Source organism: Oncorhynchus gorbuscha, linkage group LG18 (genome assembly GCF_021184085.1).
Source record: "Oncorhynchus gorbuscha isolate QuinsamMale2020 ecotype Even-year linkage group LG18, OgorEven_v1.0, whole genome shotgun sequence".
Lineage (NCBI taxonomy): Eukaryota > Metazoa > Chordata > Actinopteri > Salmoniformes > Salmonidae > Oncorhynchus > Oncorhynchus gorbuscha.
Window position 1 is genome coordinate 39,322,432 of NC_060190.1, and position 27,834 is coordinate 39,350,265.

The 27,834-nt window shown below is 40.7% G+C and overlaps 1 protein-coding gene across 1 annotated transcript; it reads right to left on the reverse strand.

The window, feature by feature from the left end:
• Positions 1-5,170: 5,170 nt before the first annotated feature.
• On the reverse strand, positions 5,171-27,796 carry LOC124002959 (peptidyl-prolyl cis-trans isomerase FKBP5-like). Its single transcript, XM_046310825.1, is given in 12 exon segments — positions 5,171-6,594; positions 7,324-7,563; positions 7,891-8,076; positions 8,544-8,627; positions 8,878-8,968; positions 12,500-12,656; positions 13,802-13,916; positions 14,200-14,342; positions 14,608-14,631; positions 14,634-14,751; positions 15,748-15,880; positions 27,555-27,796. Coding segments are annotated over 11 exon segments (1,377 nt in total). The 5' UTR covers positions 15,853-15,880; positions 27,555-27,796; the 3' UTR covers positions 5,171-6,480.
• Between the last annotated feature and the right edge of the window lie 38 nt (positions 27,797-27,834).

A 27,834-nucleotide genomic window follows, 5' to 3' on the forward strand; every position in this document is an offset into this window, starting at 1 on the left:
GTTCAGGCTAAACCAACACAGAACACACCCCACCTGCATTTGTGGTGAATTTACCCTGATATGAAAAATGAATACTAGTAGCTTTAGACAGTTGTTTGTACAATATCTATATTCATCCTTTAATGACTTATTATGGTCTGTATTACAGTGTACAAATGGCTCTGATGATTGCTGACCAAAGGAGCAGCACCAGCTCTACTATCCCTGATGACAGTTTATGTTTTATCATTCATAGATACCATTATGACCCTCAATGTAGCGGGTTAGGGTGATAATAGTGTTTCAAGATTTTGATATATTTTTGTTGTTCTCGTGATCATTTTACACAATTCCCCAGCTGTACATGATGTATTCCACTAGTATTTCACAATGTGGTCCAGTAATTGGTTGTGTCATTCCACATGTCAGGCAATCATCTGGTGTTCTTCAGCAACTTGTAATAGTAGTTCTAACAGAGATGTTAGACTCTGGTTCTAAACTCCACTGAGTTTAAAGACTAGGGGCTCTATTCAATCTGTAAAGCTGAAGTGTTACAGATTTTGCGATAGAAATGTAAAGGTAATTTCCGATTAGACCGACATATACATTCGTGGCCAAAAGTTTTGAGAATGACAAAAATATCAATTCCGCTGCCTCAGTTTGTATGATGGCAATTTGCATATACTCCAGAATGTTATGAAGAGTGATCAGATTAATTGCAATTAATTGCAAAGTCCCTCTTTGCCATGCAAATGAACTGAATCCCCAAAAAAACTTTTCTACTGCATTTCAGCTTTGCCACAAAAGGACCAGCTGACATCATGTCAGTGATTATCTTGTTAACACAGGTGTGAGCATTGACGAGGACAAGGCTGGAGATCACTCTGTCATGCTGATTGAGTTCAAATAACAGACTGGAAGCTTCAAAAGGAGGGTGGTGCTTGGAATCATTGATCTTCCTCTGTCAACCATGGTTACCTGCAAGGAGACACGTGCCGTCATAATTTCTCTGCACAAAAAGGGCTTCAGGGTAGCCTAGTGGTTAGAGTGTTGGACTAGTAACCAAAAGGTTGAAGTTCAAATCCCCGAGCTGACAAAGTACAAATCTGTCGTTCTGCCCCTGAACAGGCAGTTAACCCACTGTTCCTAGGCTGTCATTGAAAATAAGAATTTGTTCTTAACTGACTTGCCTAGTAAAATTAAAACAGGTTAGGATATTGCTGACAGTAAGCTTGCACCTAAATCAACCATTTATTGGATCATCAAGAACTTCAAGAAGAGAGGTTCAATTGTTGTGAGAAGAAGGCTTCAGGGTGCCCAAGAAAGTCAAGCAAGCGCCAGGACAAGTTGATTCAGCTGTGAGATTGACAGAGCTTGCTCAGGAATGGCAGCAGGCAGGTGTGAGTGCATATCAAATCAAATCACATTTTATTTGTCACATACACATGGTTAGCAGATGTTAGTGCGAGTGTAGCGAAATGCTTGTGCTTCTAGTTCCGACAATGCAGTAATAACCAACAAGTAATCTAGCTAACAATTCCAAAACTACTACCTTATAGACACAAGTGTAAGGGGATAAAGAATATGTACATAAGAATGAGTGATGGTACAGAGCGGCATAGGCAAGATACAGGAGATGGTATTAAGTGCAGTATATACATATGAGATGAGTATGTAAACAAAGTGGCATAGTTAGTGGCTAGTGATACATGTATTACATAAGAATGCAGTAGATGATATAGAGTACACTATATACGTATACATATTAGATGAATAATGTAGGGTATGTAAACATTATATTAGGTAGCATTGTTTAAAGTGGCTAGTGATATATTTTACATAATTTCCCATCAATTCCCATTATTAATATGTACGCACAGTGAGGTGAAGACATTTGGAGGATGGCCTGGTGTCAAGAAGGGCAGCAAAGAAGCCACTTCTCTCCAGGAAAAACATCAGGGACAGACTGATATTCTGCAAATGGTACAGGGTGTTGGACTGCTGAGGACTGGGGTAAAGTCATTTTCTCTGATGAATCCCCTTTCTGATTGTTTGGGGCATCTGGAAAAAAGCTTGTCCGGAGAAGACAAGGTGAGCGCTACCATCAGTCCTGTGCCATGCCAACGGTAAAACATCCTGAGACCATTCATGTGTGGGGTTGCTTCTCAGCCAAGGGAGTGGGCTCACTTACAATTTTGCCTAAGAACACAGCCATGAATAAAGAATGGTACCAACACATCCTCCGAGAGCAACTTCTCCCAACCATCCAGGAACAGTTTGGTGATGAGCAATGCCTTTTCCAGCATGATGGAGCACCTTGCCATAAGGCAAAAGTGATAACTAAGTGGCTCGGGGAACAAAACATCGATATTTTGGGTCCCTGCCCAGGAAACTCCCCAGACTTTAATCCCATTGTGAACTTGTGGTCAATCCTCAAGATGAGGGTGGACAAACAAAACCCACAAATTCTGACAAACTCCAAGCATTGATTATGCAAGAATGGGCTGCCATCAGTCAGGATGTGGCCCAGAAGTTCATTGACAGCATGCCAGGACAGATTGCAGAGGTCTTGAAAAAGAAGGGTCAACACTGCAAATATTGACTCTTTGCATCAACTTCATGTAATTGTCAATAAAAGCCTTTGACACTTATGAAATGCTTGTAATTATACTTCAGTATTCCATCTGACAAAAATATCTAAAGACACTGAAGCAGAAAACTTTGTAGAAATTTATATTTGTGTCATTCTCAAAACTTTTGGCCACGACTGTACGGCGTTTACAGTGTATATCTCCACCAAAGCGAGAACATTGCCTTTAAATCTCAATCACACTGTAAAGATGAATATCTGCGATGCAGATTGAAAAGAGCCCGAGGTCGTTCAGGGTTTCAGGGGAAGAAGTTGAATGGTAATTTATGAATTCTCACAACATATCTCTCAGAATCTCCATTGAGAATGCCTTTTAGTCCTGGGTTAGGCTTAATCTGTGTCTGGGAAACTGGCCCATTGTTTCCTACCTTTTTTAATACTGATTTGAAATTTGAAAGAGTAGTCATTCCAGGGAGAGACTGACAAGACATAAATGCCGAAGTCATCTTAACATAAACAAGAGTTTGAAAGGGTCCCTTGTTGCCCTGTTATGGTATTGCATTACAGTAAATAAAGAAGAACAGAACGACACTGACATTGTGTGCTCCTTTGCAAACTCCTTGCTCCCCGAAAATTGTCAAAGACTCCAGCCACCCTTGTCAATGACTGTTCTCTCTGGTACCACACGGCAAGCGGTACTGGAGCGCCAAGCCTTGTTCCAAGAGGCTTCTAAACAGCTTCTACCCCCAAGCCAAATAGACTCCTGAACATCTAGTCAAATGGCTACCCAGACTACTCACATTCACATCACATTAACTCTACCTACATACCTCAACTTACCGGTGGACCCGCACATTGACTCTGTACCGGCACCTCCCTGTATATATTGTTATTTTTTTACTGCTCCTCTTTAATTACTTGTTACTTTTATCTCTTATTCTTATCCATAATTTTTGAAACTGCACTGTCGGTTAGGGGCTCGTAAGTAAGCATTTAACTGTAAGGTCTACACCTGTTGTATTCAGCGCATGTGACTAATAAAATTTGATTTGAGTTCAAATATGAGGAAGCTTGACAAGTTTGTCGTTGTGTGTAAGGTAAGAAAGAATGCCTATTAAAAGTGTGCCAGTTATCAGGTCGTACAACATGCCGACAGTATGTGGTAATATGAGAGCTCTCAGTGTGACTGTGATGGGTGACAAGTTGTATTTTGTCCTATTTCCTTCAGCATTCATATGATAAAATATAACACTTGGACCCTTTTTGTATTTGGCATTTCAGGCCAGAAGGGAAGAGAGCTGAGAGCTTAGTGCCTGAGTATAACAAGCCTTATTTCTGGTTGAAGATATTTTACATTACCTCCACCTGAGAACTTATGGGTTCTGCAGTAACAAAAAAATATACACGAGTTACAACAGGTAAAATATGACTTGTAATGAATATATAATACATCTAAGCCTACAACAGCGACACACTATCTCATCAACTGAAATGGTGTCTTCTGACTTCCGCTTTCATTTCCACAGATACACTTTGTGTCCTACCTACAGTAAGTCCCCCTTGTTTGACACCTCAAGTAATATAGGTTTTTGTTCCACAAAAACATATTGCTAAAGAGCAACACTGGACTCATGATATTACAGATACAACATTTGGTTTAAAACTGAGTAAAAAAAAAAATACAATTTCAAGTTCTCTTGGCAGGCAATTGATATAAGGGGCTTTTTGACTGGGGTTTTCTTTGTTCCTTTTTAAGTTATGTTATCTTCAAATATTTACACACAGAAGGACATCATCTTGATCCTCTGACTGAACACCATGGAGATCCGGTCACTCGTTTCACTAATGTCCCGTGGTAGACAAAGAACACTTATCACTAACAGTACAGTTGGGGTAGGGCGCAGGTCAATGCAAACTGTAAATGTAATCTCTAATGCCTGAATTTGCAAATTTACCAGAGATAGAGTGAATACTTAATCATTGGATGATACACAGTTTCCATAGCATCTGTGTCATGTTATCAACACTTACAGCAGGCTTCTGTACAGTGCGTGATATATAGTATTATTACACTCTTAAGACTCCGTTACGCTCAGTGTCGTCCAATAACATTCATAGTTGGATCCCCTAGAAAACAGTACAAATTGAAGGAAAGCCATTTGTATCCAAAGCATTGGTGAACAAATATTATGGATATCATTAGCATAGAAACTCTTGATAAGGTTTTTATGCTCTGATATCTTATCCTGGCAACACTTAACTCCTTACCCTGTGGCATAGGTAACTACCCTCCAATTACAAAAAAATACCATATCTTTTTAACTAGGCAAGTCAGTTAAGAACAAATTCTTATTTTACAATAACAGCCTAACGTGGCAAAACACTCCTTTAAACCGGACGACGCTGGGCCAATTGTGGGCCGCCCTATGGGACTCTCGATCATGGCCGGTTGTGATACCGCCCAGGATCGAACCAGGGTGTGTAGTGATGCCTCTGTCACTGAAATGCAGTGCCTTAGACCACTGCACCACTTGTGAGCCTTCAAAAACAGTGTTGGGTATAGACATTTTTAATAAAAATAAAAAAGCATACGCACAAGGATTCAATGGTTTCTTTTTATAGTGAGAGTTTAAGCCTGCCTTTTTTTGTTTCACAATGATAATATCAGTAAGACACCCAAGGGCCTGATGTCCAACGAATGCAAAAGCAAATGTCCAAAAATATAAAGCCCAGGTTTTTATCCAAATCATTGAGTGTTACTTTTCCTAAAAAGACAACATCGGTGGTTTTACAATCTTTGCTGAAGATTGAAGTGAATCATTGTCCATCATTTAACACTCTTTTAGTAGAGGGAAACAAGTGTCCTAAAAGGTAAGACAGTACAGTCACCCATTCCAGAACTGGGGAGGAAGAGAACTACACAACTAGAATCTATACGCCCTAATTATCATCAGTCACATAACTCAAATTCTAACAGCGTAGATGGAAAAAAGCATTTGTCCAGGAGAGAATGAAATGTTGAAGTCAGAGAGGACTGGACAGCAGCTTGGAAAGCTGAGACTTAAAGCTTCATTAATGGACTTTCTTTGATTTTGGACTTCCCGGACAGTCAAAGAGAGTGGCAAACACAACAGTATGTAGCATCTGCAGCATGCAATGGTCCATGAGTCTGTACTTGTTAATTCTCTATGTTCAAGAGTAAAGAGTGGGAGGTTCTTCAGCCAAAATGTCTGTGCAAATATACTGCATGACTCATTGTCTAAACATAACTAGTCTTTTGGGACTGCGGGTGTCATGACAACGAGGTGACGATGATGCCAGCTGTTTTGTCTGTTGCAGTGGCTCAGTGTCGCACCACAGTTCCACATGGTGAAGTTAAATATATTTAGGATTCCAATTGTGAGTTTAAGCACAAGGTGTAAGGCAACCCCAGACATCCCAACCAATAGATCAAAACAACCAAAATACAATGACACCTGTTGTTCATCTGTATGTGCAAAATGGGAAAATGCAATGCCAAGCAAAATTATATTATATTGTATTATCTTATGTGATTCATTTTGATTTGATTATCAACATAATGCAGTCTGTGGATCTGAGTTAAATTGAGGTGTGCATTCGGAGGAATTGCACAACGCATGAGGTTGAGGACAAGACCTGGACAGGATTCCATGTTATAGACTGAAGGAAGGATTGCTGTTTGGCTTGGAGCCTTCCCCACTCACGCCCTCTGTCTGTCATGCTGGGTACAGCACACATAGTGGAGGGGTAGGTAGGGGATGATGAGATCAGAGTGGACGGGTGTGGTCCAGCCCCGTCCAGTCCCTGCCTCAGACCCCTGGTCTCTGTGTGGATAGCGAGGGGAGACCTGCCCCCCTGGCTTTGCCCTCCTCCAGACCTCCTCTGGAGCATCAGGGACAGTCCTGGCCATGGTCCTGACTCCTGCGTCGTCTCTTAATGGCCACTTGATGGTTCTCGTTCATCACTCCACTGTCCTCCCCCCTCCTCCTCTTTCCCTTCCCTGCCTGTTCGAGCACACAGATACAAAGGAGAGAGACTTGAGTAAAGAATGTTTGTGGAAGTCATTTGTAGATTTCTTCCATTGTGCTAAAATAAATAACTTGTCCTACATTTGGTTTTGGAATATGAATTAGTATAATATAAATGTTTTTGTTAATGAAGACACAACTTGATAATAGATTATGGAGTAAAAAGGAAGCATCAATGAGTGGTCCTTTGTAGCTCATTTGCTAGAGCATGGTTCTTGCCATGCCAGGTTAGTGGGTTTGATTCCCAGGACCACTCATACATAAACATTTATAATATGCATGAGTCACTTGGATAAAAGTGTCTGCTAAATGGCATATATTATAATGAGAGAATTTGATAACAAAAATTCAAATAAATGTGCTACTCAATACTACCACTAGGTGTCAGCCTAGTACCAGTAAGCATGAATCTCTAAACCATGAACAATTGACGACAATAGGTCAGCAGCACAGCAGAGATGATTAAAATAGATAAACGTGTGATATCACATGTATCCACTTACTCAAACAGAACAGTGAACCAGGTCAGATTGTACAACTGATTAAACATCCAAGCTGCATCCCAAATGGCACCCTATTCCCTATATAGTGAACAACTTTTGACCAGGGCCTATAGGGCTCTGTTTAAAAGTAGTACACTATATTGGGAATAGGTTGCCATTTGGGATGGAACCCATCCAGACTGTGAAAGACGTTGATCCAGACCTTGACGTCACGCTCAGCGAACTTCTGGAACATGTTGGCATAGATCTTCTTGTCCTTTTCGTGGTGTTCCCGGATATTGCGTTGACAGATGGATACTTGATCGCGTGCCGCCCGGTTGGAGGGGTTGACCTGCAGCACCAGTTTAAAGTCAGACATGGCCAGGCTGAACTCGTTACGGAAGAGACGAGCCTTCCCACGCCGGTACAGAGCCTTCTCATTCTTCTCATCCAGCTCTATCACCTGGGACATACACACATAGATACTATATTTGTAACTATATTACCTACAGGGATTTATAAAGGGCGTTTATAAGTTTAAGTTAGTTTGTAAAGCTGTTTAGAAAAAGTTACAGAATGGTTGAAAAGGTGTAATTTTAATGCTTGTCAAACAGATTAATACTTGTATACAACCCCAGTGACCCAGAGCAAAAAGTCATAGACAAACACAACTGTATGCTATTCCATGAACAGGTGTTAGCTGCATGCTCTGTGTGGCTTCAGTATGGTATACGTGTATATGTTTGTGGGGTTTCTCATGCGTGGTGCCAGGTATGCAGTGAGAGTGTACCTTGTTGCAGTTCTCCACAACCAGTGCGTACTCTCTCAGCTTCAGGTAGCACATAGCCAGGTTGAGCTGGGCAGCCAGTAGGAAGTCCTGGAGCTTCTGCTGCTCCTCCTTGCCCACACCAAACTCCATCTCCAGCCACAACACAACGCGCTGGTACTGGACCACTGCCTGAAGGTAACGCCCCGCCTACATCCAGGGACAACACAGGGGCTACGTTTAGCAGGTCTCTCATACAAACGAGATTTTAGACAACATTTTCATAGTTCAAAAGCAATGTACAAAGTACAAAAAAACTGCGAACCTAAATTATAATCTCGCAGTTGTGATTTTGAAGCTTTTCTTCAACAATGTGCGGTATGAGGTGTCGATTATTTAACGAGACTTTAGTAATCTGAGCAATGTATAAAAAGTCACCTCTTCATATAATGCACGTTGTTGAAGAACATTTTCAAATTAAATCACTCTTCCAGGTTATAATGTCGCTATTTGACTAAATAAATCGTTAAATAATTGAAAAATGTCCTTGTGAACTTGTTTGCAGGGTTCAAGTTCTGCAAGTTCACAGGGTTTGGTTCAATTATTCACACACAGATGCATCCAAATGCCATGAGATCTTTGTCTGTTTTCTGAAAGACAGAGATGGCCCACTATACCTTGAAATATTGGGTCCCTTTCTGTTTGGCTGTGGCGGACAATTTCAGTTTCTCCTTCTGATCCAACTCCCAGGATTCTTTGGCCTTGGAAAGGAAACATATTGTTATGTTTCAGAGGAGGAGATTTGAGGATGACTTTCATTGAGATGATGCCTGTTTCTTCCCATTATTTTCTCCAGGGTCACTCTGCCATCATGCAATATCTAACTGAGACACTCATTGTCTCAACTCCACCAGCTCAAATCAAATCAATCTGTTGGTATCTTCCAGGGACACTAACAGGATACTTGAACACATTGTTGCTACCTTATCTAATCCAGCAAGTAGAACTCACCTTCTGAAAGTTGTTTAGAGTCACTTCATACACCAGGTCTGAGTTTGGTCCAATCTTATACTGTGCTCTACCCTCTTTCCCAAAACCATACCTACAAAAAAACAAGACAGAGAGTATTGTATGGCTGACTAGTCCTGACATACACCCGTTCCATGAAAGGCAAACATAAAGTCAAGATTTTTTGTATAGTGATGCTTGTTTACAGTAGCAATCAGCAGATGAAACAATAACAAAGCATCCTCCCTGACCCTGTTTTGGTAAAAAGCTGAGTGATGGGGCTGGAGAAATGTAACCACTCTCAAATTCATAGATATGGATGGAAGGTCTTACCATCCATGATATCAACATTATAGTTTTAACCATGTTTTGAGGCAATGTTTGTTTACAAACGTTGGAGTTCTCTTGGGGTACAACAGTTGAACTAAACTCATGCGGTATTTATGAGGTATATTCTTCAAGAACCAATGGGTATATATCAATATCAATCATTTATAAGTCCAGAAATGTATGTAAAAAACTGCAGATTGACCCTTTAAAGTAACTTTTCCAGATTTCTATTAAATATTACTCATAACTAATTACAATATGAGTGTAATAGTTTTCCTTTGAAGCAGTGTGCCAATGCGTGTATCAATGACATCCGAAGCTTTGTCTGCTCATGTGATTGGCGAGATCCCACTTGATTTCACAATGATTCCGAATGCTTTCTTCGATTCCAAGCTGCCTTCAAACACCGACCTCTACTGGACACAGTACTTACAAATTTGGGATTTTGTATAAAAAGTTTCACCTGACCAGTAGCTTACCATTTTGGTACGCCAGAAGTACATTCATTTCCAACGGAACACTGCGTTTGCCTTGCAGCATCGCGTTGCAGAGGCAGTTGCAGTACGTTCTGTGTGGTGCACGTGTTGGATTTATCGAACGTATGTGTCAAGCTGTATTCGTTAACGGCTTGACAGAAATTGTATCAGAAGGTGAATGTTGAACTTTTGTTGCAGACATATCCAGATGATACTGCGTACTATTCTGCCCCACAACACTGTTGGTGTGATCGAGGTGTTGGCAGGTAGAGTAGGGAACATTCAGGGATGTGAGGGTGAGGTCGAATCCTGATGAAGGCAAAATTGAAACCACACTTTCTGCACTGTTGTTCAAATAATTGTATTTAGTTTTAATTATAATTTTATTTAGTATAGTATAAGCTTCTGTCTTAAGCATCAGTTTTTTTTATATACACTGCTCAAAATAATAAACATCCTAGATCTGAATGAATTAAATTTTCTTATTAAATACTTTTTTCTTGACATAGTTGAATGTGCTGACAACAAAATCACACAAAAAGTATCAATGGAAATCAAATTTATCAACCCATGGAGGTCTGGATTTGGAGTCACACTCAAAATTAAAGTGGAGAACCACACTACAGGCTGATCCAACTTTGATGTAATGTCCTTAAAACAAGTCAAAATGAGGCTCAGTAGTGTGTGTGGCCTCCACGTGCCTGTATGACCTCCCTACAACACCTGGGCATGCTCCTGATGAGGTGGCGGATGGTCTCCTGGGGGATCTTCTCCCAGACCTGGACTAAAGCATCCGCAGGCGTTGGTGGATCGAGCGAGACATGATGTCCCAGATGTGCTCAATTGGATTCAGGTCTGGGGAACGGGCGGGCCAGTCCATAGCATCAATGCCTTCCTCTTGCAGGAACTGCTGACACACTGAGGTCTAGCATGGTCTTGCATAAGGAGGAACCCAGGGCCAACCGCACCAGCATATGGTCTCACAAGGGGTCTGAGGATCTCATCTCGGGACCTAATGGCAGTCAGGCTACCTCTGGCGAGCACATGGAGGGCTGTGCGGCCCCCCAAAGAAATGCCACCCCACACCATGACTGACCCACCACCAAACTGGTCATGCTGGAGGATGTTGCAGGCAGCCGAACGTTCTCCACGGCGTATCCAGACTCTGTCACGTCTGTCACATGTGCTCAGTGTGAACCTGCTTTCATCTGTGAAGAGCACATGGCGCCAGTGGCGACTTTGCCAATCTTGGTGTTCTCTGGCAAATGAAAAATGTCCTGCACGGTGTTGGGCTGTAAGCACAACCCCCACCTGTGGACGTCGGACCCTCATACCACCCTCATGGAGTCTGTTTGTGACCGTTTGAGCAGACACATGCACATTTGTGGCCTGCTGGAGGTAATTTTGCAGGGCTCTGGCAGTGCTCCTCCTGCCTGCTCCTCCTTGCACAAAGGCGGAGGTAGCGGTCCTGCTGCTTTGTTGTTGCCCTTCTACGGCCTCCTCCACATCTCCTGATGTACTGGCCTTTCTCCTGGTAGCGCCTCCATGCTCTGGAGACGACACTGACAGACACAGCAAACCTTCCTGCCACAGCTCACATTGATGTGCCATCCTGGATGAGCTGCACTACCTGAGCCACTTGTGTGGATTGTAGACTCCGTCTCATGCTACCACTAGAGTGAAAGCACCACCAGCATTCAAAAGTGACCAAAACATCAGCCAGGAAGCATAGGAACTATGGTCTGTGGTCACCACCTGCAGAACCACTCCTTTATTGGGGGTGTCTTGTTAATTGCCTATAATTTCCACCTGTTGTCTATTCCATTTGCACAACAGCATGTGAAATTTATTGTCAATCAGTGTTGCTTCATAAGTGGACAGTTTGATTTCACAGAAGTGTGATTGACTTGGAGTTACATTGTGTTGTTTAAGTGTTCCCTTTATTTATTTTTAGCAGTGTATATATATATTAAACTTGAAGGCAAAAAAAGGGAAGCAGGAATTCCAAATTTAGGCTACTGATGCCAAAAATGTACTACTGCGCCACAGAGTTTTGATAAAACCAGTGGAGAACGAAAAGTCTATCTGATAATCACACGCTGCTATTTATTGTTGACCAGCAGATGTCACTAATGTGCATTGTGAACAAATATTGAAGCTACGAGAAATTAACCACTTTTTGGAACAATTTGGTAAAAGTACCAAAGCCTTCCGAAATCCTTCCCATCACTAGTGATAAGGAGTAGATTAGAGTCATCACTAGTAGAGTAGAGTAGAGTAGAGTAGAGTAGAGTAGAGTAGAGTAGAGTAGAGTAGAGTAGAGTAGAGTAGAGTAGAGTAGAGTAGAGTAGAGTCACCACTAGCGATAGGGAGTAGAGTAGAGTAGAGTAGAGTAGAGTAGAGAGTAGAGTAGAGTAGAGTAGAGTAGAGCAGAGTAGAGTCACCACTAGAGTAGAGTAGAGTAGAGTAGAGTAGAGCAGAGTAGAGTCACCACTAGCGAGGGTAGAGTAGAGTAGAGTAGAGTAGAGTAGAGTAGAGTAGAGTAGAGTAGAGTAGAGTAGAGTAGAGTAGAGTAGAGTAGAGTAGAGTCACCACTAGCGATAGAGAGTAGAGTAGAGTAGAGTAGAGTAGAGTAGAGTAGAGTAGAGTAGAGTAGAGTAGAGTAGAGTAGAGTAGAGTAGAGTAGAGTAGAGTAGAGTCACCACTAGCGATACGGAGTAGAGTAGAGTAGAGTAGAGTAGTAGAGTAGAGTAGAGTAGAGTAGAGTAGAGTAGAGTAGAGTAGAGTAGAGTAGAGTAGAGTAGAGTAGAAGCTCTTACTTGGGTTTTAAGTAGAGCATGCAGCATTCTCCTTTCTGCATCTTCTCCATGGCCCTGTCTATACCCAGAGGAACGCCCATGTCCTCTGACTCGCCCACCACGAAGTGCACATCCCTGGAGTCAAACAGACGCTCTTCACAGCGACCCTCCAGGTGTACTGTGGGATACAGGAGGAAATTAGAAAATAAGATAATTTTTTGAATGGTAAATATTAATATTATTATATTTTACTTAATGGGAATGGACTGTTCAGATAGCATAATATAGTTTAGATTGTTCAACATGTTTAGTTTGAGTGTTCAAAATGTTGTTTTTTTGTCTTGTTTGAGACTGTACAAAAATCTGTAAACATTTTGATCACAATAAATCTGTTCACAGTCACTAGCTAGGTTTCCATTCAATTGGCGACAGATTTTCATGTGACTATCCCCAAAATCGGAATAAATACAAAATGCGCATTTTCCCATCAGATATGCGTTTCCTTCTAATTGACTTGTTGCGGATAAACGGTTGTCGGTGATGACCTAGTGCACATAAAAATAACTTTGGTGATTAAATTCCCATGTACTGAATAAAAAATACAAGTTAAATGGGTTTCCATCACATTGTCAACTCTGGTTTTGTCACCAAATAAATTGTGGTTATGTATAGCGAATATGCCCACTCTGGTCTTGGCACGTGTGCTCTACCCAAAAAGCCTGCAGATATACAGTGTGGGTAGGCTATCTAACATGGTGACGTTATTATGGACAAAATAGCGAGATTCTTTTTATTTGTCAAACAGCAGCCAAGCCTCGATCATCATGTCACCAGAATAAGACCCTCAATATTTATTGTATAGGAGCCTCTATTGGAAAGGAGCGTCAAAGCTTATCACCGTGCACTTTCACCACCCTGTGACGTTCATCACAACTTGTTTCATCTGTAGCCTGATAAATTCAACTGTATGCTCTCCCGAGTTGTAGTGAGAGGACCACATAGCGTATCATTGCTTGACTCCAAGTTTACTTTGTGATATGATTGTTATATTAATACCACCATTTCTCGCACAAAAAGAGCTCACTGTGTCTAGGGTAATTTGCTTTGTTGACATTTGGAAAGTCTTTTGCTGTTTCAATCAGGCCTGTCGTAAAAAAATAAAAATATCCAACATGCACTTTACTCAAATAAAAAAGGTTGGATGGAAACCTGGTTAATGTGAGACAAAGCTTTTGTAACAAAATCAATTAACATATTGATCACCAAGATCACAGTCAATTAGATCACAGTGAATGTGATAGAGAGAGAGCATGTCCACCTTACCGTGGACTGTTGATCCGTCGTTGGGGTTATTATAGCCCTCCCCTTTGACCTTTATCCTCCTTGTGATGCCGCCGTCGTCCGTCAGCACCTCGCCTTGGAAGCTCAGCAGCTCCACCTACAGGAAGTGAAGAAACGCGTAAGGACAGAATAAAAATGTCACGTGACATCCATGTGTTGCCATAGCAACACTAGCAGCAGTGGCACACTTTTAAACAACGATAACCGAAAGATTCCATGGGGATGAAAATGATGACAGAGACAGTGTTATGTGTTCTGTTCACAATGCCGAGAGAGAATCTAGAACAATGGACAGTCAGAATACAAAGGGGAATCCTGTTACGTGCAGAGGAAGGCCTTATATACCATCATCCCCTTGGTAACCACTAAGCTTTACCTACCTCAAACTGTAACATGGCGTTGGGAGGTATTTTGGGCGGGCATCCAGCTGACCCATAGGCATATGCTGGTTTACAGAGGAGCATGCACACCTCTCCTCTCTGCATAGAGGACACACCGATATCCAAGCCCTTAATCACCTGACCTGTGGAGTGATACAAAATTAGAGACATGACAAACAGATGTAGGCTACATATGCAGTGACATATGGGCGATACATACGGTGAGTGAGTTAGATTAGTTCTTTCTTCCATACATACAGATGTCAAAAATGTAAGTATAATATAGAAGCTATATGTACAATATGTACATCTGTATGTCCTGATGACAGTTCTACTTCAGCTGAAAAGGTATCGGAGATGTTTAGAAACGAGTACCTCAGTAAGAGGCCGTCTCAGACTCGGACATACCCTTTCCCAAACTGAAGGTGAAGGGTTTTTGCGTTCCATACTGGAGTCAAACTTCTTCCCATTGATTAGTTTGCCAGTGTAGTGTACTGCTACCTTGTCCCCAATCATGGGTCTGTCCCCATCCTCTCCCTGGTTTTTCACCACCTGTATAAAGAACAAATGTCAGCCCTGAGATAATCTCAACTCAGCATGCTAGTACTTGTTTCTCTAGCTAGACAGTGATGATGGTTTCTTCGTGTCACATACTTCTTTTTCATGTACCCCTATTATTATTTTTCATCCTAACAGCTAGGCATTTGTTGCAGTGCTCTGTTTTAGAGGTAACACCGAGGATGTGCTCAATACAAAGGAACACTCTTGATTCTGGTGGCAGAATTATGAAGGATGCCTTTCTCTGAAGTCTCTCTGGTTACTGTGACATGGAAGACTTTGTGTGTGTGCTTGTAATAAGTTGAGCTACACACTCCTGTATGCAGCTTGGTCTCATAGACTAGATGTAACATAGTAAAAGTAAATCTGAAACACTCAAATTAGTAGGATATGTTACATTTGGTATGGTTACAGTCAAAAACGAAAGGGGTGGTTGGTTGGGGTGGATGAGAAGGTGGATGAGAAGGTGTATCACGGTGAACGTTTAGCAACCCAAAGGTTGCGTGTTGGAATCTCATCACGGACAACTTTAGCATTTTATCGAATTATTTATCTAACTTTTCAAATACTTGCTACTTTTAAGCTATTTTGCAACTACTTAGCATGATAACTAACCCTTCCCCTAACCTTAATCTTTTAACCTAACTCTTAACCCGAACCTTAATCGTAACCCTTAACCCTAACCCCTAACCTAGCCATCTTAGCCTACAACAAATTGGAATTCGCAACATATATTTGAAAATTCATAACATATTGTATGTTTTGCAAATTCATAACATATAGTATGTTTCCCAAATTCGTAACATATCATAAGAAATGGATAATGCACATCCACGAATTAATACATACCATACGAAATGTAACATGTACTAAAGGGAGGGTCTCGGGTTTACATACAGAATAATACAAAATGCTCTGAGACCAGGTTGCTGTATGTCAAGACAGAGTTTGTCCCTTACAGAGGAGGTTGGGAATGAGGTTGAAGCCTACCTTGAGAACTCCCTCGTCTCTGCTAGGAGTGACGTCGATGCCCTTGGCAGCAAAGACCACAGCAGGAGACTGGTCATCCATGGACTGGTCCTTATCTGTGGTCATATCTGCATCTGGGCATGCCAATCTAACCCTGCACAAAAGAGTCACACACACATTGTTTATACCTGGGATGCACACCAACGTAATAACAGACTCACAAAACCCCACCAACACACAAATACCCCTTAAAAAAGGCCTTCCAGAACCACCTGAATGTCAATTAAACTGTAATCAATTATACACATATGCTTTAAGTAGGTAAATGTGTTAGCTATGCTATATCTCTGACATTCTGTGAGTCAGGGAATTATGTTTCTAACCTCTCAACTCTGTTTCTTCTTCATTCTGATAACATCCATGAGCTGACGCGGTGTATGTAGAGGTGCTGACTAACGGAGAGTAAACTCTGTGCCGTTACTTATTTTGAGACTTGCAGCACAGTACATTATTGGGAGACGGTTGAAGAGCCAAACAAGCTTTCTAATGATGAGCTACAGAAATAATATCCTCATATGCCTCAACGGCCAACCTTCTCCCAGCCCACAGTACATTATGCTAACTCTGGGAATTTGCTACAATCATACTAATGTCAAGACTCCAGTAAACATGCTGGTTCATAGCAGTATACTAAGCCCACATTCACTTTTGACAATGTCGAAGGTTTCATTTCAACCAAAACTGCAATGTGGTAACCTATTTAAGCAGTAGCTTGTTTTTTCCCATGGTCAAATAAAAAAAAGTATTTCTTCTTCAATCTGAAAAAAACTGGGCCGTGAAATATGAGATCTGATGGTGCAACAGTGCCGCCACTCTTTGTGAGACATGCACCATCGTTGTTGGGTACTGTTGAATAGCTTTCTGGTGATGAGCACATTATAATATTATCCTGATGTCTTTCTTTAGCAGCCTTTATCTCGCAAACCACAGTACATCATTTAAACACATTTGAATTCATGCCATAATACTAGTGTCATGTGTGCAGTGGATGTAGGTCTGACCTAACTAACTGTAATACAAAATTCTCACATTTAGTGACTGAAAATGTCACACACGATGTGTCACAAACACAATGGCTTTTTTTCTCTAGGACGCACGCCCACAGGTCTCACAAGAATCTTCTGAAGGTCCAAGGTACCAGTTAAAAAAAATGTATGAAAGTATACAGTACCAGTCAAAAGTTTGGACACACCTACTCATTCAAGGGTTTTTCTTTATTGTTACTATGTTCTACATTGTAAAACTATGAAATAACACATATGGAATCACGTAATAACCAAAAAAGTGTTAAACAAATTCAAATATATCTTATATTTACGATTCTTCAAAGTAGCCACCCTTTGCCTTGATGACAGCTTTGCACACTCTTGGCATTCTTCTTGGCATTCTCTCAACACCCATCCTCCCAGTTCCAGAACAAGACGTGTATGTGCACAAATGGCAGTAGTTTGTAAATAAAGTCACCTGGATCTGTTCAAGTTATGTACCTCCTCTGAAAGCAATGTCTAAGATACAAATTCCAACAAATATTTAATGAATGGGTGACAATTTGCAGGACAACCAACTAAGAATTAGTTGAAAAGCCAATAGCAATCTTAATGAATATTCTGTTACCACCACCTGTTGCATCTTTTCACAAGTTAAGATAAAATAAAAATGTACTTTATCCCGCCCGGGCAATTAGCTTAGGCCCTGGTACCATGCCTTAGGACATGAGAAAATTGTCGTAGTCACAATCAGCCATGACGCTATGTGTCTGCTATCTAAAGAACGCTGAGGTATTAAAAGTGTGTTATAGAAATCTCAGGTCCTCCATATGCTGTCTTGCTATCATATTTGCCATTTTAACCTTTACTGTGTCAATGTTGATTTTGGAACGTCTTTATCTGTTTTATCTTTGGCCTGGCTGTGAACTATGGACTAACTTTTAAGATATAACGTTGACGCTAATTAAGCTTCAGTGTTTTCTGTGACGTTGGGTATTATGCCCTATTGACCCATTTAAAATAAATGATAAATACATTGTTTATTTAATACAATTATCGAGTCATTGAATATTGAATCATCTGTTCTGACATATTATGATATTTTATAGGGGATAGACAATCCTATGTTGAATAAAATTGTCAAAATGTGAAAACTATGAAGGGATCTAATATCAGATGGTGTCGGCTATTTAAAATCAAGACAGAAACATTTTCTGAAAAATGTCTTCAATTGAAGCGGACTGAGGAACACGATGAAACATGCACAGTAGAATCACTGTAACACTTAATTCTGCACAGTTTGTAATGTCATCATTTCACCATACCTCAGAAAACAGAACAAAACATTTAAAAACATGATGCTAGCCCAACACTTATCTAAAATATCTAACAGCTAATTGAACAACTTGCGCCATACTGTTAAACAAACGTGAAACACGTTTAAACCATAAACATAACCTTGATGCTTAGCTAATTCATTCATTCAACTTTTTTTGCTGTTGACTTATCTTGCTCAATGAATACAAATAGCCCATTGTAAGCTAACAAATCAAACATCCCAAGTGGACTTTGAGTCTTTCAATGTCATTACAGCATGCCATGACGCCCACCGTCTCAGACTGTTCTGAAATTGTTTCTGTGGTTAGAAACAGGTACGCTTGGCATTCCTAAAACACTATTTTGTTGAAATTACATCGTATATCTGAGAAATTATGCTAATTGATTGCACCCAAATTTCCCATTTTAATTTATAGGATTCCGATAATATTCAATAAATATAGTACCTATCATCCGATTTGGAGCAAACCTCTTCCTACCAATAAGTAAAGGTGTCCACATTCATCCCAGCCGAAACAGTTCGGAAGAGTTTGTGCATATATTATGATGACATTTTGTTCGTTTTGGACTTTGGTGGGGGGGGGGTTTGGGCAGTTCGGGCACATTCTTTTCAGGAGGCAAGCCAAAGTTCGGAGCCAAAGTCACGCCTCGTTGTTGGTGATTGGTGAATAGTAGGGATTGTTCAATAATGTATTTGTTGTGAAATTGTTTCACTGAGAAACACTGCACCAAACATCTTAGGATAGATGTAAAATTGCACGACTAAGATCTCCCTGGCAAAAAAATCCAAATGAATGACAGATTTCTTGAGTTATCATAGATTCATTCTGACTGTTTTGAGGAAGTGTATACTGGCTATGCCCTCAAAATGGACAAACAGTACTATTGCCGTTTTTCTCATTTTTCAAGCGAGGGTCTTTTAAGGGAGTATGCAAGCACACTCGTTCAGTTCGGCTAGAAGAGTTTGGCTAGGCGCCAGCCGTACCGAAGCATGCTGACGCCTTAAGACATAAGGAATCCCCAAAAATGGTCAAAAACCTGCCACTGACTCGCTGGTTACTTTTGTTTGGCTCATGATGAAAACACATTTTGTGTGTCATCCTCACAAATCAAGCCAGTCCTCCATGAAAGCAAATCAGTCTGTTTATTCCCTTCATACTAGTTTCATTGTTATGGTCTCTAATGGGTTTCAATGGTAAAAGTCCCAAACACACAATGTATACTGTTTTGCAATTGTAATGGTATTGCATTGAGTTTAATGGTAAATGTCACTTTCACAATACATATAAATCTGTTTCCTGATAATTTTATTGAAAACATGACAGTCATGCAATTAATTATTTGATTAGGGTTGTCACAACATTTTAGTCCCTAGCCCATTTCTACATCAAAGGTGTTATGCTTGTAGGTAAAGTGTTTAAATAAGAATTGCATAGGGATAGCCCTCTCAGAGAGCGGCCACTTGTTGGACTATTCAAGGAGAGTTGGGTTGAAGCTACTATAAGGACACACTGAATTGCTTTCATGGAGGACTGGCTTGAATTGTGAAGATGACGCACACAATTCATTTTCATAATGAGCTAAATCTATTGGTTTTCTACCCAAAGGAAATTGTGAAATTGTGTGTAAACACAAGAGACCAGCAAAATGAATAGAGTGTGGCTGTAGAGCCAGAATAGTAGCACCTAGTGGTCAAAAGCTGGTACTTTCACACTATATTTATTGAATTTTATCTTAATATTATCTGTCCAATTTGGGTGCAATCAATTAGCTTAATTTCTCAGTTCAAATTATATTTCAACAAAATAATGTTTCAGGAATGCCATTGTATCTGTTAATAACTATATAAACGATTTCAGAACAATCTGAAATGGTGAGTGTCAAAGTCCTCTTTCTTGTGCTTTTTGAGGTGGAACAACCCCTTTGTCATATAGGAAATAACAGCACATAATTGGCTGACTATGAGTGGCCCTCCACAGACATCCACAGTGAAGTCACACACACAGCTGATACCAATTCTCTCCCTACACTTTCCCCTTGGCCCTAACCAATTATGTTAAACCCTGGATTGCCGATGTAATATATTGGCAACAGAGAGTCTTTGAAGCCACTGGTTGGCCATTTTGGCACTCTCCAGAAGAAGTAGTCCTCCATAGGAATGAATGGAATTCTACAGTATTTAAATTCAATGTTTTAGTGACAAAATTACATGTATTTGAGTGTAGTGGCGACAGTAACATTAGTACTTTCAAAAAATGATTCTTTAAAGTGGCAATCAGCAGTAAAAACAATAACAAAACACCCTCCACACCCCTGTTTTGGTGAAAAGCTGAGGGACAGAGCTGGAGAAATGTAACCACTCTCAAATTCATAGACAGAGCTATGGATGCAAGGTCTGACTATCCATGAAATTAAAATAATAGTTTTAACCATATTTTGAGGCTATATAGTGTTTGTTTACATTTACCTTGCTTACATAATTATATTTTGGTTTCCCATGGGGTTTGACAGCTCATGGGAAAAAAAGCTATATTTTTCAAGAATCAATTAATTGCTAAGTAAAAAAAATGGATATGGTATAATGCCTTCCTTTATTTTTTCCACATTGTGTTGTGTTACAGCCTGAATTAAAAAATGTATTTAATTTAGATTTTGTGTGACACAACACCCCATAATGTCAAAGTGGAATTTTGTTTGTAGAACATTTTTGAAATTAATAAAAATGAAAAGCTGAAATGTCTTGAGTTGTGTGTCGATTGGTGAGAGAAAAAAAATCAATATTGAAATAAGGCTGTAAATGAACAAATTTGGAAGGTGTATGTGTACTTTCTGAAGGCACTGTAACTTCCTCTTTAAGGCCAAATGTTTTATATATATATAAAATATATAGGTGTGCTCCGCACATTGGCTAACCGGGCTATCTGCATTGTGTCCCACCCAACACCCGCCAACCCATCTTTTACGCTACTGCTACTCCCTGTTTATCATATATGCATAGTCACTTTAACCATATCTACATGTACATACTACCTAAATCAGCCTGACTAACCGGTGTCTGTTTGTAGCCTCGCTACTTCTATAGCATCGCTACTGTATATAGGCTGCCTTTTTTACTGTTGTTTTATTTCTTTACCTACCTAATAACTATTTTGAACTATTGGTTCACTGTAAGGTGTAAGCTGTTGTATTCGGCGCACATGACAAATAAACTTTGATTTGATTTGATATATATATTCATGCTTAATTTATATAATCTATTTAAAAGAATGCATGAAGGTGTATGTAATAGAATAAACGTGGCAAGTGTAGACGATAATAAATGCTTTTCTGTAGCTTCCAAAATAATTTTTACAATAGTGGGTGAGTGCCAAGATGTAGGCACGGTGGTTTCAAAACAGCGCCCCCTGTCAGTCATAGTGGGGGTTTTTTCATTATTATTTCACCTTTATTTAACCAGGTAAGCTAGTTGAGAACAAGTTCTCATTTGCAACTGCGACCTGACCAAATAAAGCATAGCAGTTCGACACATACAATATTTGTAGATGTAACAGCTGACACAGTTGATCTGTTGGCCCCCTAGATACCAAGTGATCTGATTCACTGCTGGTCTAGACAATCCATGCCAAACATGATAAACTCAATTAATTGGCTTACTATTAATCATTGTGCTCCGTCTTCCCTCCATACATCTCTTCCACCACTCTACCCCTTCATCGCCTCCCTTGACAAAATCTCTGCGTCTTTCTTTACCCCTCGCTCTCACATTTCACGTTTCGTTCAACTTCATCTCTTCCTCTTTCCGATGGAGAGTACCTAACTGGGTACTGGTGCTATTGTTCATAATGTACAGAAGTGCCTGTGGGCGAGCAAACACAAACACTCTATCTCTCTCATACACACACATACTCTCTCACTCCATCTCTCTCATACAACCCCATATACTCTCTCACTCCATCTCTCTCATACACCCACACATACTCTCTCACTCTATCTCTCTCATACACACACACATACTCTCTCACTCTCTCTCATACACACACATATTCACCCTCTCTCGCTCACACACACACACACACACACACACACACACACACACACACACACACACACACACACGCACGCACGCACGCACACGCACACACGCAAGCACGCATGCACACACACACACACACACACACACACACACACACACACACACACACACAATCAAATAAAAATCCTCATCAATCTACACACAATACCCCACAATGACAAAGTAAAAACAGGTTTTTAGAAATGTTTGCAAAAGTATTACAAATAAAAAACAGAAATGGCTTATTTACATAAGAATTTAGACCCTTTGCTATGAGATTCGAAATTGAGAAATGGTTTCATCCTTGAGATGTTTATACAACTTGATTGGAGTCCACCTGTGGTAAATTCAATTTGTTGGCTATGATTTGGAAAGGCACACACATGTCTATATAAGGTCTCACAGTTGACAGGGCATGTCAGATCATAAACCAAGCCATGAGGTCGAAGGAATTGTCCGTAGAGCTACAAGACAGGATTGTGTCGAGGCACAGATCTGGGGAAGGGTATCAAAACATATCTACAGAATTGAAGGTCCCCAAGAACATAGTGGCCTCCATCATTCTTTAATGGAAGAAGTTTGGAACCACCAAGACTCTTCCTAGAACTGGCCATCAGGCCAAACTGAGAAATCTGGGGAGCAGGGCCTTGGTCAGGGAAGTAACCAAGAACTCGATGGTCACTCTGACAGAGCTCCAGAGTTCCTCTGTGGAGATGGGAGAACCTTCCAGAAGAACAACCATCTCTGCAGCACTCCACCAATTAGGCTTTTATGGTAGAGTGGCCAGATGGAAGCCACTCCTCAGTAAGAGGCACATGACAGCCCTCTTGGTTGCCAAAAAGGCACCTAAAGGACTCTCAGACCATGAGAAGCAAGATTATCTGGTCTGATGAAACCAAGATTGAAGTCTTTAGCCTGAATGCCAAGTGTCTGGAGGAAACCTGGCACCATCCCTACAGTGAAGCATGGTGGTGGCAGCATCATCATGTTATGGAGATGTTTTTCAGCGGCATGGACTGAGAGACTAGTCAGGATTGAGAAAGATGAACAGAGAAAAGTACAGAGAGATCCTGCTCCACAGTGCTCAGGACCTCAGACTGGGGCGAAGGTTCACCTTCTAACAGGACAACAACCCTAAGCACACAGCCAAGACAACATACGTAGAATGTATGCACACATGACTGTAAGTCGCTTTGGATAAAAGCGTCCGCTAAATGGCATATATTATTATTATTATTACAACGCAGGAGTTGCTTCCTGACAAGTCTCTGAATCTCCTTGAGTGGCCCAGCCAGAGCCCGGACTTGAACCCGATCAAACATCTCTGGAGAGACCTGAAAATAGCTGTGCAGCGGCACTCCCCATCCAACCTGACAGAGCTTGAAAGGATCTGCAGAGAAGAATGGGAGAAACTCCCCAAATAAAGGTGTGCCAAGCTTGTAGTGCCATACCCAAGAAGAAAAGAGGATGTAGTCGCTGCCAAAGGTGCTTAAGCAAAGTACTGAGTAAAGGGTCTGAATAGTTATGTAAATGTAATATTTAAATTTTTTCTTTGTAATAAATTTGCAAATATAGGCTATTATAGGCTATTGTGTGTAGATTGATTAGGGGGGAAAACAATTGAATCAATTTTAGAATAAGGATATGAAGTAAGAAAATGTGGAAAAAGTCAAGGGATTGGAACACTTTCCGAATGGACTGTATGTAAGAATTGTTCTATAAATGATATAAGTAGCGTGTAATCACTTGCTATTGTTAACGGAAACATCAATAACCATAGTAATAAAGCTTAAAATTATAATTCTTTTCTGGGACTGGGGCATTTCTTAATATGGAATGGACATCACTTCTAAGAAAAGTTGGAACGGAACATCATGTTCTAGGAGCTGTAACGTTATAGGTTTCACATTGACAGGGCCAAATGTATTAACACACACACACACACACACATACACACCAATAACATGTAAGAATAATGAGTTGATTTAATGATCTAGTAAAATAATTATGAATTCAACCTAAAATGTGAGTGGCTCTGTGTGGGGGAAGGAATGTATCCCAGTGTGTCGGTCTGTCTGACTCTGTCTCTGTCCACCTCTGTGTCTGTGTCTGCCTCTGTCCATCTCTGTCTGTGTTCATCTGCGCAGTAGTGTGTGTGCGTGTATGTGTGGGTCCATCTGGGGTGTGTATGTGTCCGTCTATGTGTGTGTGTCTGCGCAGTGTGCTTGTAAGACTGTGTGTGTGTGTGTGTGGCTGCGCAGAGTGTGTGTGTGTGTGTGTGTGTGTGTGTGTGTGTGTGTGTGTGTGTGTGTGTGTGTGTGTGTGTGTGTGTGTGTGTGTGTGTGTGTGTGTGTGTGTGTGTGTGTGTGTGTGTGTGTGTGTGTGTGTGTGTGTGTGTGTGTGTGTGTGTGTGTGTGTGTGTGTGTGTGTGTGTGTGTGTGTGTGTGTATGTGTGTGTGTGTGTGTAGAGTGTGTGGGGGGGAACACGATGTTCCTTCTGTTCTGAGTTCCTGGCACAATCTGATGGTGTTCACCAATCTGAAACCTACTCAGTCAGAACACAGCATCTGCTTCGGATGGCAATACCCAAGTAGGCTCCCCTCAACACAAATAGAGACTAACGCACATTACATCATTTTTTAATTGTGGAAATGCTAGGACTGACGCAGAAAAAATATATAATTGATTTAAATTATTGCTGAAATGTCCAATCTGACTTTGGAGGGGGGAAAGTCAGAATTCTAAATATTAGAAGTACTCTGTTAAAAAACATTTGAACACAGGCTATGGTACTCTAATAACTGAATGTGTAATGTAACTGTTAGTAATTATGTACCACCGTATTAAATCCAATCACCAGTCATTCAGAATGCTTGTGCATGTGTCTTTAACTTCATCTTTATGATGAGGAAATGCAAACCATCTGGGTATAGAATTATCCATATAAGTTACAGCTGTGGTAGAGCCAGCAGCGCGTCTCTTAGTCAGAGGGAGCGTGGAACTCAGAGACCCTGTGGAGAAATACAGGGACGGAACACAACAAAGCCGAGAACATTTAGTCCTGAGAGCTCCAGCAGCACAGTCACTTCACAGATACACATCGTGCCTCAAAGCACTTTATCACAAGTCAATGCTTCACGCTAATCCACATATAAAGAGCAGCGCCAGATAAACTGGACACACTGTCTGGCTGTCCTGGGTGACAAAGACTGACGTGGTAACAGAGTGGGATACTGTCTGAAAGAACAGGACATTGTCTACAAGAACAGGACATTTTCTGTCATAGTGGATATTGTCTGACATAGGCTAAGTAGACATTGTCGGTCCTGGGGAGAGGGACACTGTCTGCCATGGTTCAAAGAAGGAGTTATGTGAAAAATATTCATGAAATATTGTAGGACAAAGGAAGTTGACAAGGTAAAAAAACATTTACTATTAAAACAAAATGAATTGGAAATATAGCCCTCGTCGGGGTGTTCTACAGAAGTGCTTGGCCCTTTAGAAAGCTTTTCCTAATGGTTTTAGTTTAATTTCTCGGATTTAATAGGACACAATAAGAAGAGTGTTGGTTTTAATTATACACACTTATTTTACAAGTCAACTTCCATTGTCCTCCAAGGCTTCATTTAAATTGACACATTTCCAATTTGATCGTTTATTAAACACCTTGGTTGGAAAGAAGGTAGAAGCAGAGTACCCTTTCATCTAGAAGCAGGGAATGGGGTCTAATATGTAATGGCATGGGCATTATATGACCTGAGGTAAGAGGTATCTGTGCTGCTAAGTCAATACTGTCTGGACTCGTTTCATTCAGGGCGATCGCTGGATGCAATTTCTTGGAAATGCTCTCTTTTTCTCTCTCAGAATCTCTCTCTCCAACTCTCTCTCTCTCTGATTTATTTCCACAGGGTCACGTCGTCACATCTATCCGTACCATACCACTCTTGGCCCCATAATCATAGAGCGTCTAAGAGTAGAAGTACTGATAAAGGATTAGTTTACCCTTAATAATGAATACAATTAAATGGACAGGTTGGTACTCACACTCTGAGATGTTATGAATGTGGGCCAAGTCCTCCATCTGACTGCCAGCTTTACCACCATAAAATAGTAAAGACATGTACCCAATGCCATGTACTCTACCACAGAACCAACCTACCTGCCCCCACAACATTGGCAGATAGATAGGAAGGCTGAAATGCAGTAAACCATTATGTGGCCAAGCAGACCTTGGGAGGAAACCTTGGTCTGATAATACTGAGGGTACTGTATGTCCACGTAAACCCCCACACATAACAAGCCTTGAACATGTGCTGCAATAAATGCCTTGGTTGCCTTCCAACATGCAACCTGTAATTGTATATACCTGTATTGTGGCGCAAATAAAATGGCAGATACATGTATTTCTAACAATGTTCTAGTTCATATCTCTTCTGCTCAGTCGTCCAGTTAATAGCTAGACTGAAACAAGAAATGTATAAAATCATGTTTGTTTTTTCCCCAAAGGAGAGTCACACCTATATGCTATGATTCGTTCACTGCATCGCCAATGGTTCTGGAGATACATGTTGAATAAATGTAACATAAACGTTAATTGCAATTTCTTAATTGCCTTCATTTTAGGACAATTTGATTTACCTTTAATGAAATTGAAAATATTAATTGAGAGTTAGACATTAGATACATTATTCACAGTGTGTGTGCGTGTGCGTGTGCGTGTGTGTGTGTGTGTGTGTGTGTGTGTGTGTGTGTGTGTGTGTGTGTGTGTGTGTGTGTGTGTGTGTGTGTGCGTGCGTGCGTGCGTGCGTGCGTGCGTGCGTGCGTGCGTGCGTGCGTGCGTGCGTGTGTGTGTGTGTGTGTGTGTGTGTGTGTGTGTGTGTGTGTGTGTGTGTGTGTGTGTGTGTGTGTGTGCGTGCACCTCTTTGTGTTTCTGACTGTGTGTGCATGTGTGTAAGAGAGAAAGAACCGACAATTATAAAGAGTTATCCTTTATAATAGCATTTGATTAAAACCTTCATTGGATGTCAATTCAATCCACTCTCATTAAAAACATTGACAAGCGATAAGTAGAGGAATAGAAGTGAGCATGATATCCACATGTATCTGGAAAATAAGCCTAGAACCCAACTTAATAGAGTTGAACACTGATTCTAAATAAGACAAATATGCTGAATCATAAGTATATAAAATGAAAACTTTTATGTATTATATTATCTATTTATTCTGAGGCACCTGAATGTTTAACCGGGTACAATTGGATACAATCTAACTCGATTCCTACTCGGTCATGCTGGTTAAAATATGCCCAATAAATCAAACCAATTACACTTGTTCGATCAAATAATAAGAAATAGGCTAAAGCTGTAACTTACCTATTTATAATTTTTATTTTCTCTTCTTCTGTTGCTCGTGTGCTATAACTTCAGCCGGTGTATCACTACACTGGCTCTGCAACGCACGTAGGCACGGCGATTTCAAACCCGCCCTCTCATAACCAACCAGGGTACTTAATGTTCTGTTTTTTACAGTCGAAACCCCCCGGCACTAGTGACGACCAACACGCGAGTTTGAGCCACATGGAGAAGAGAATTGAAATGACACTGTGAAGAAGGTGGAGGGAACTGGGGGTTGAGGGGGGGGGCATTTAGTGTA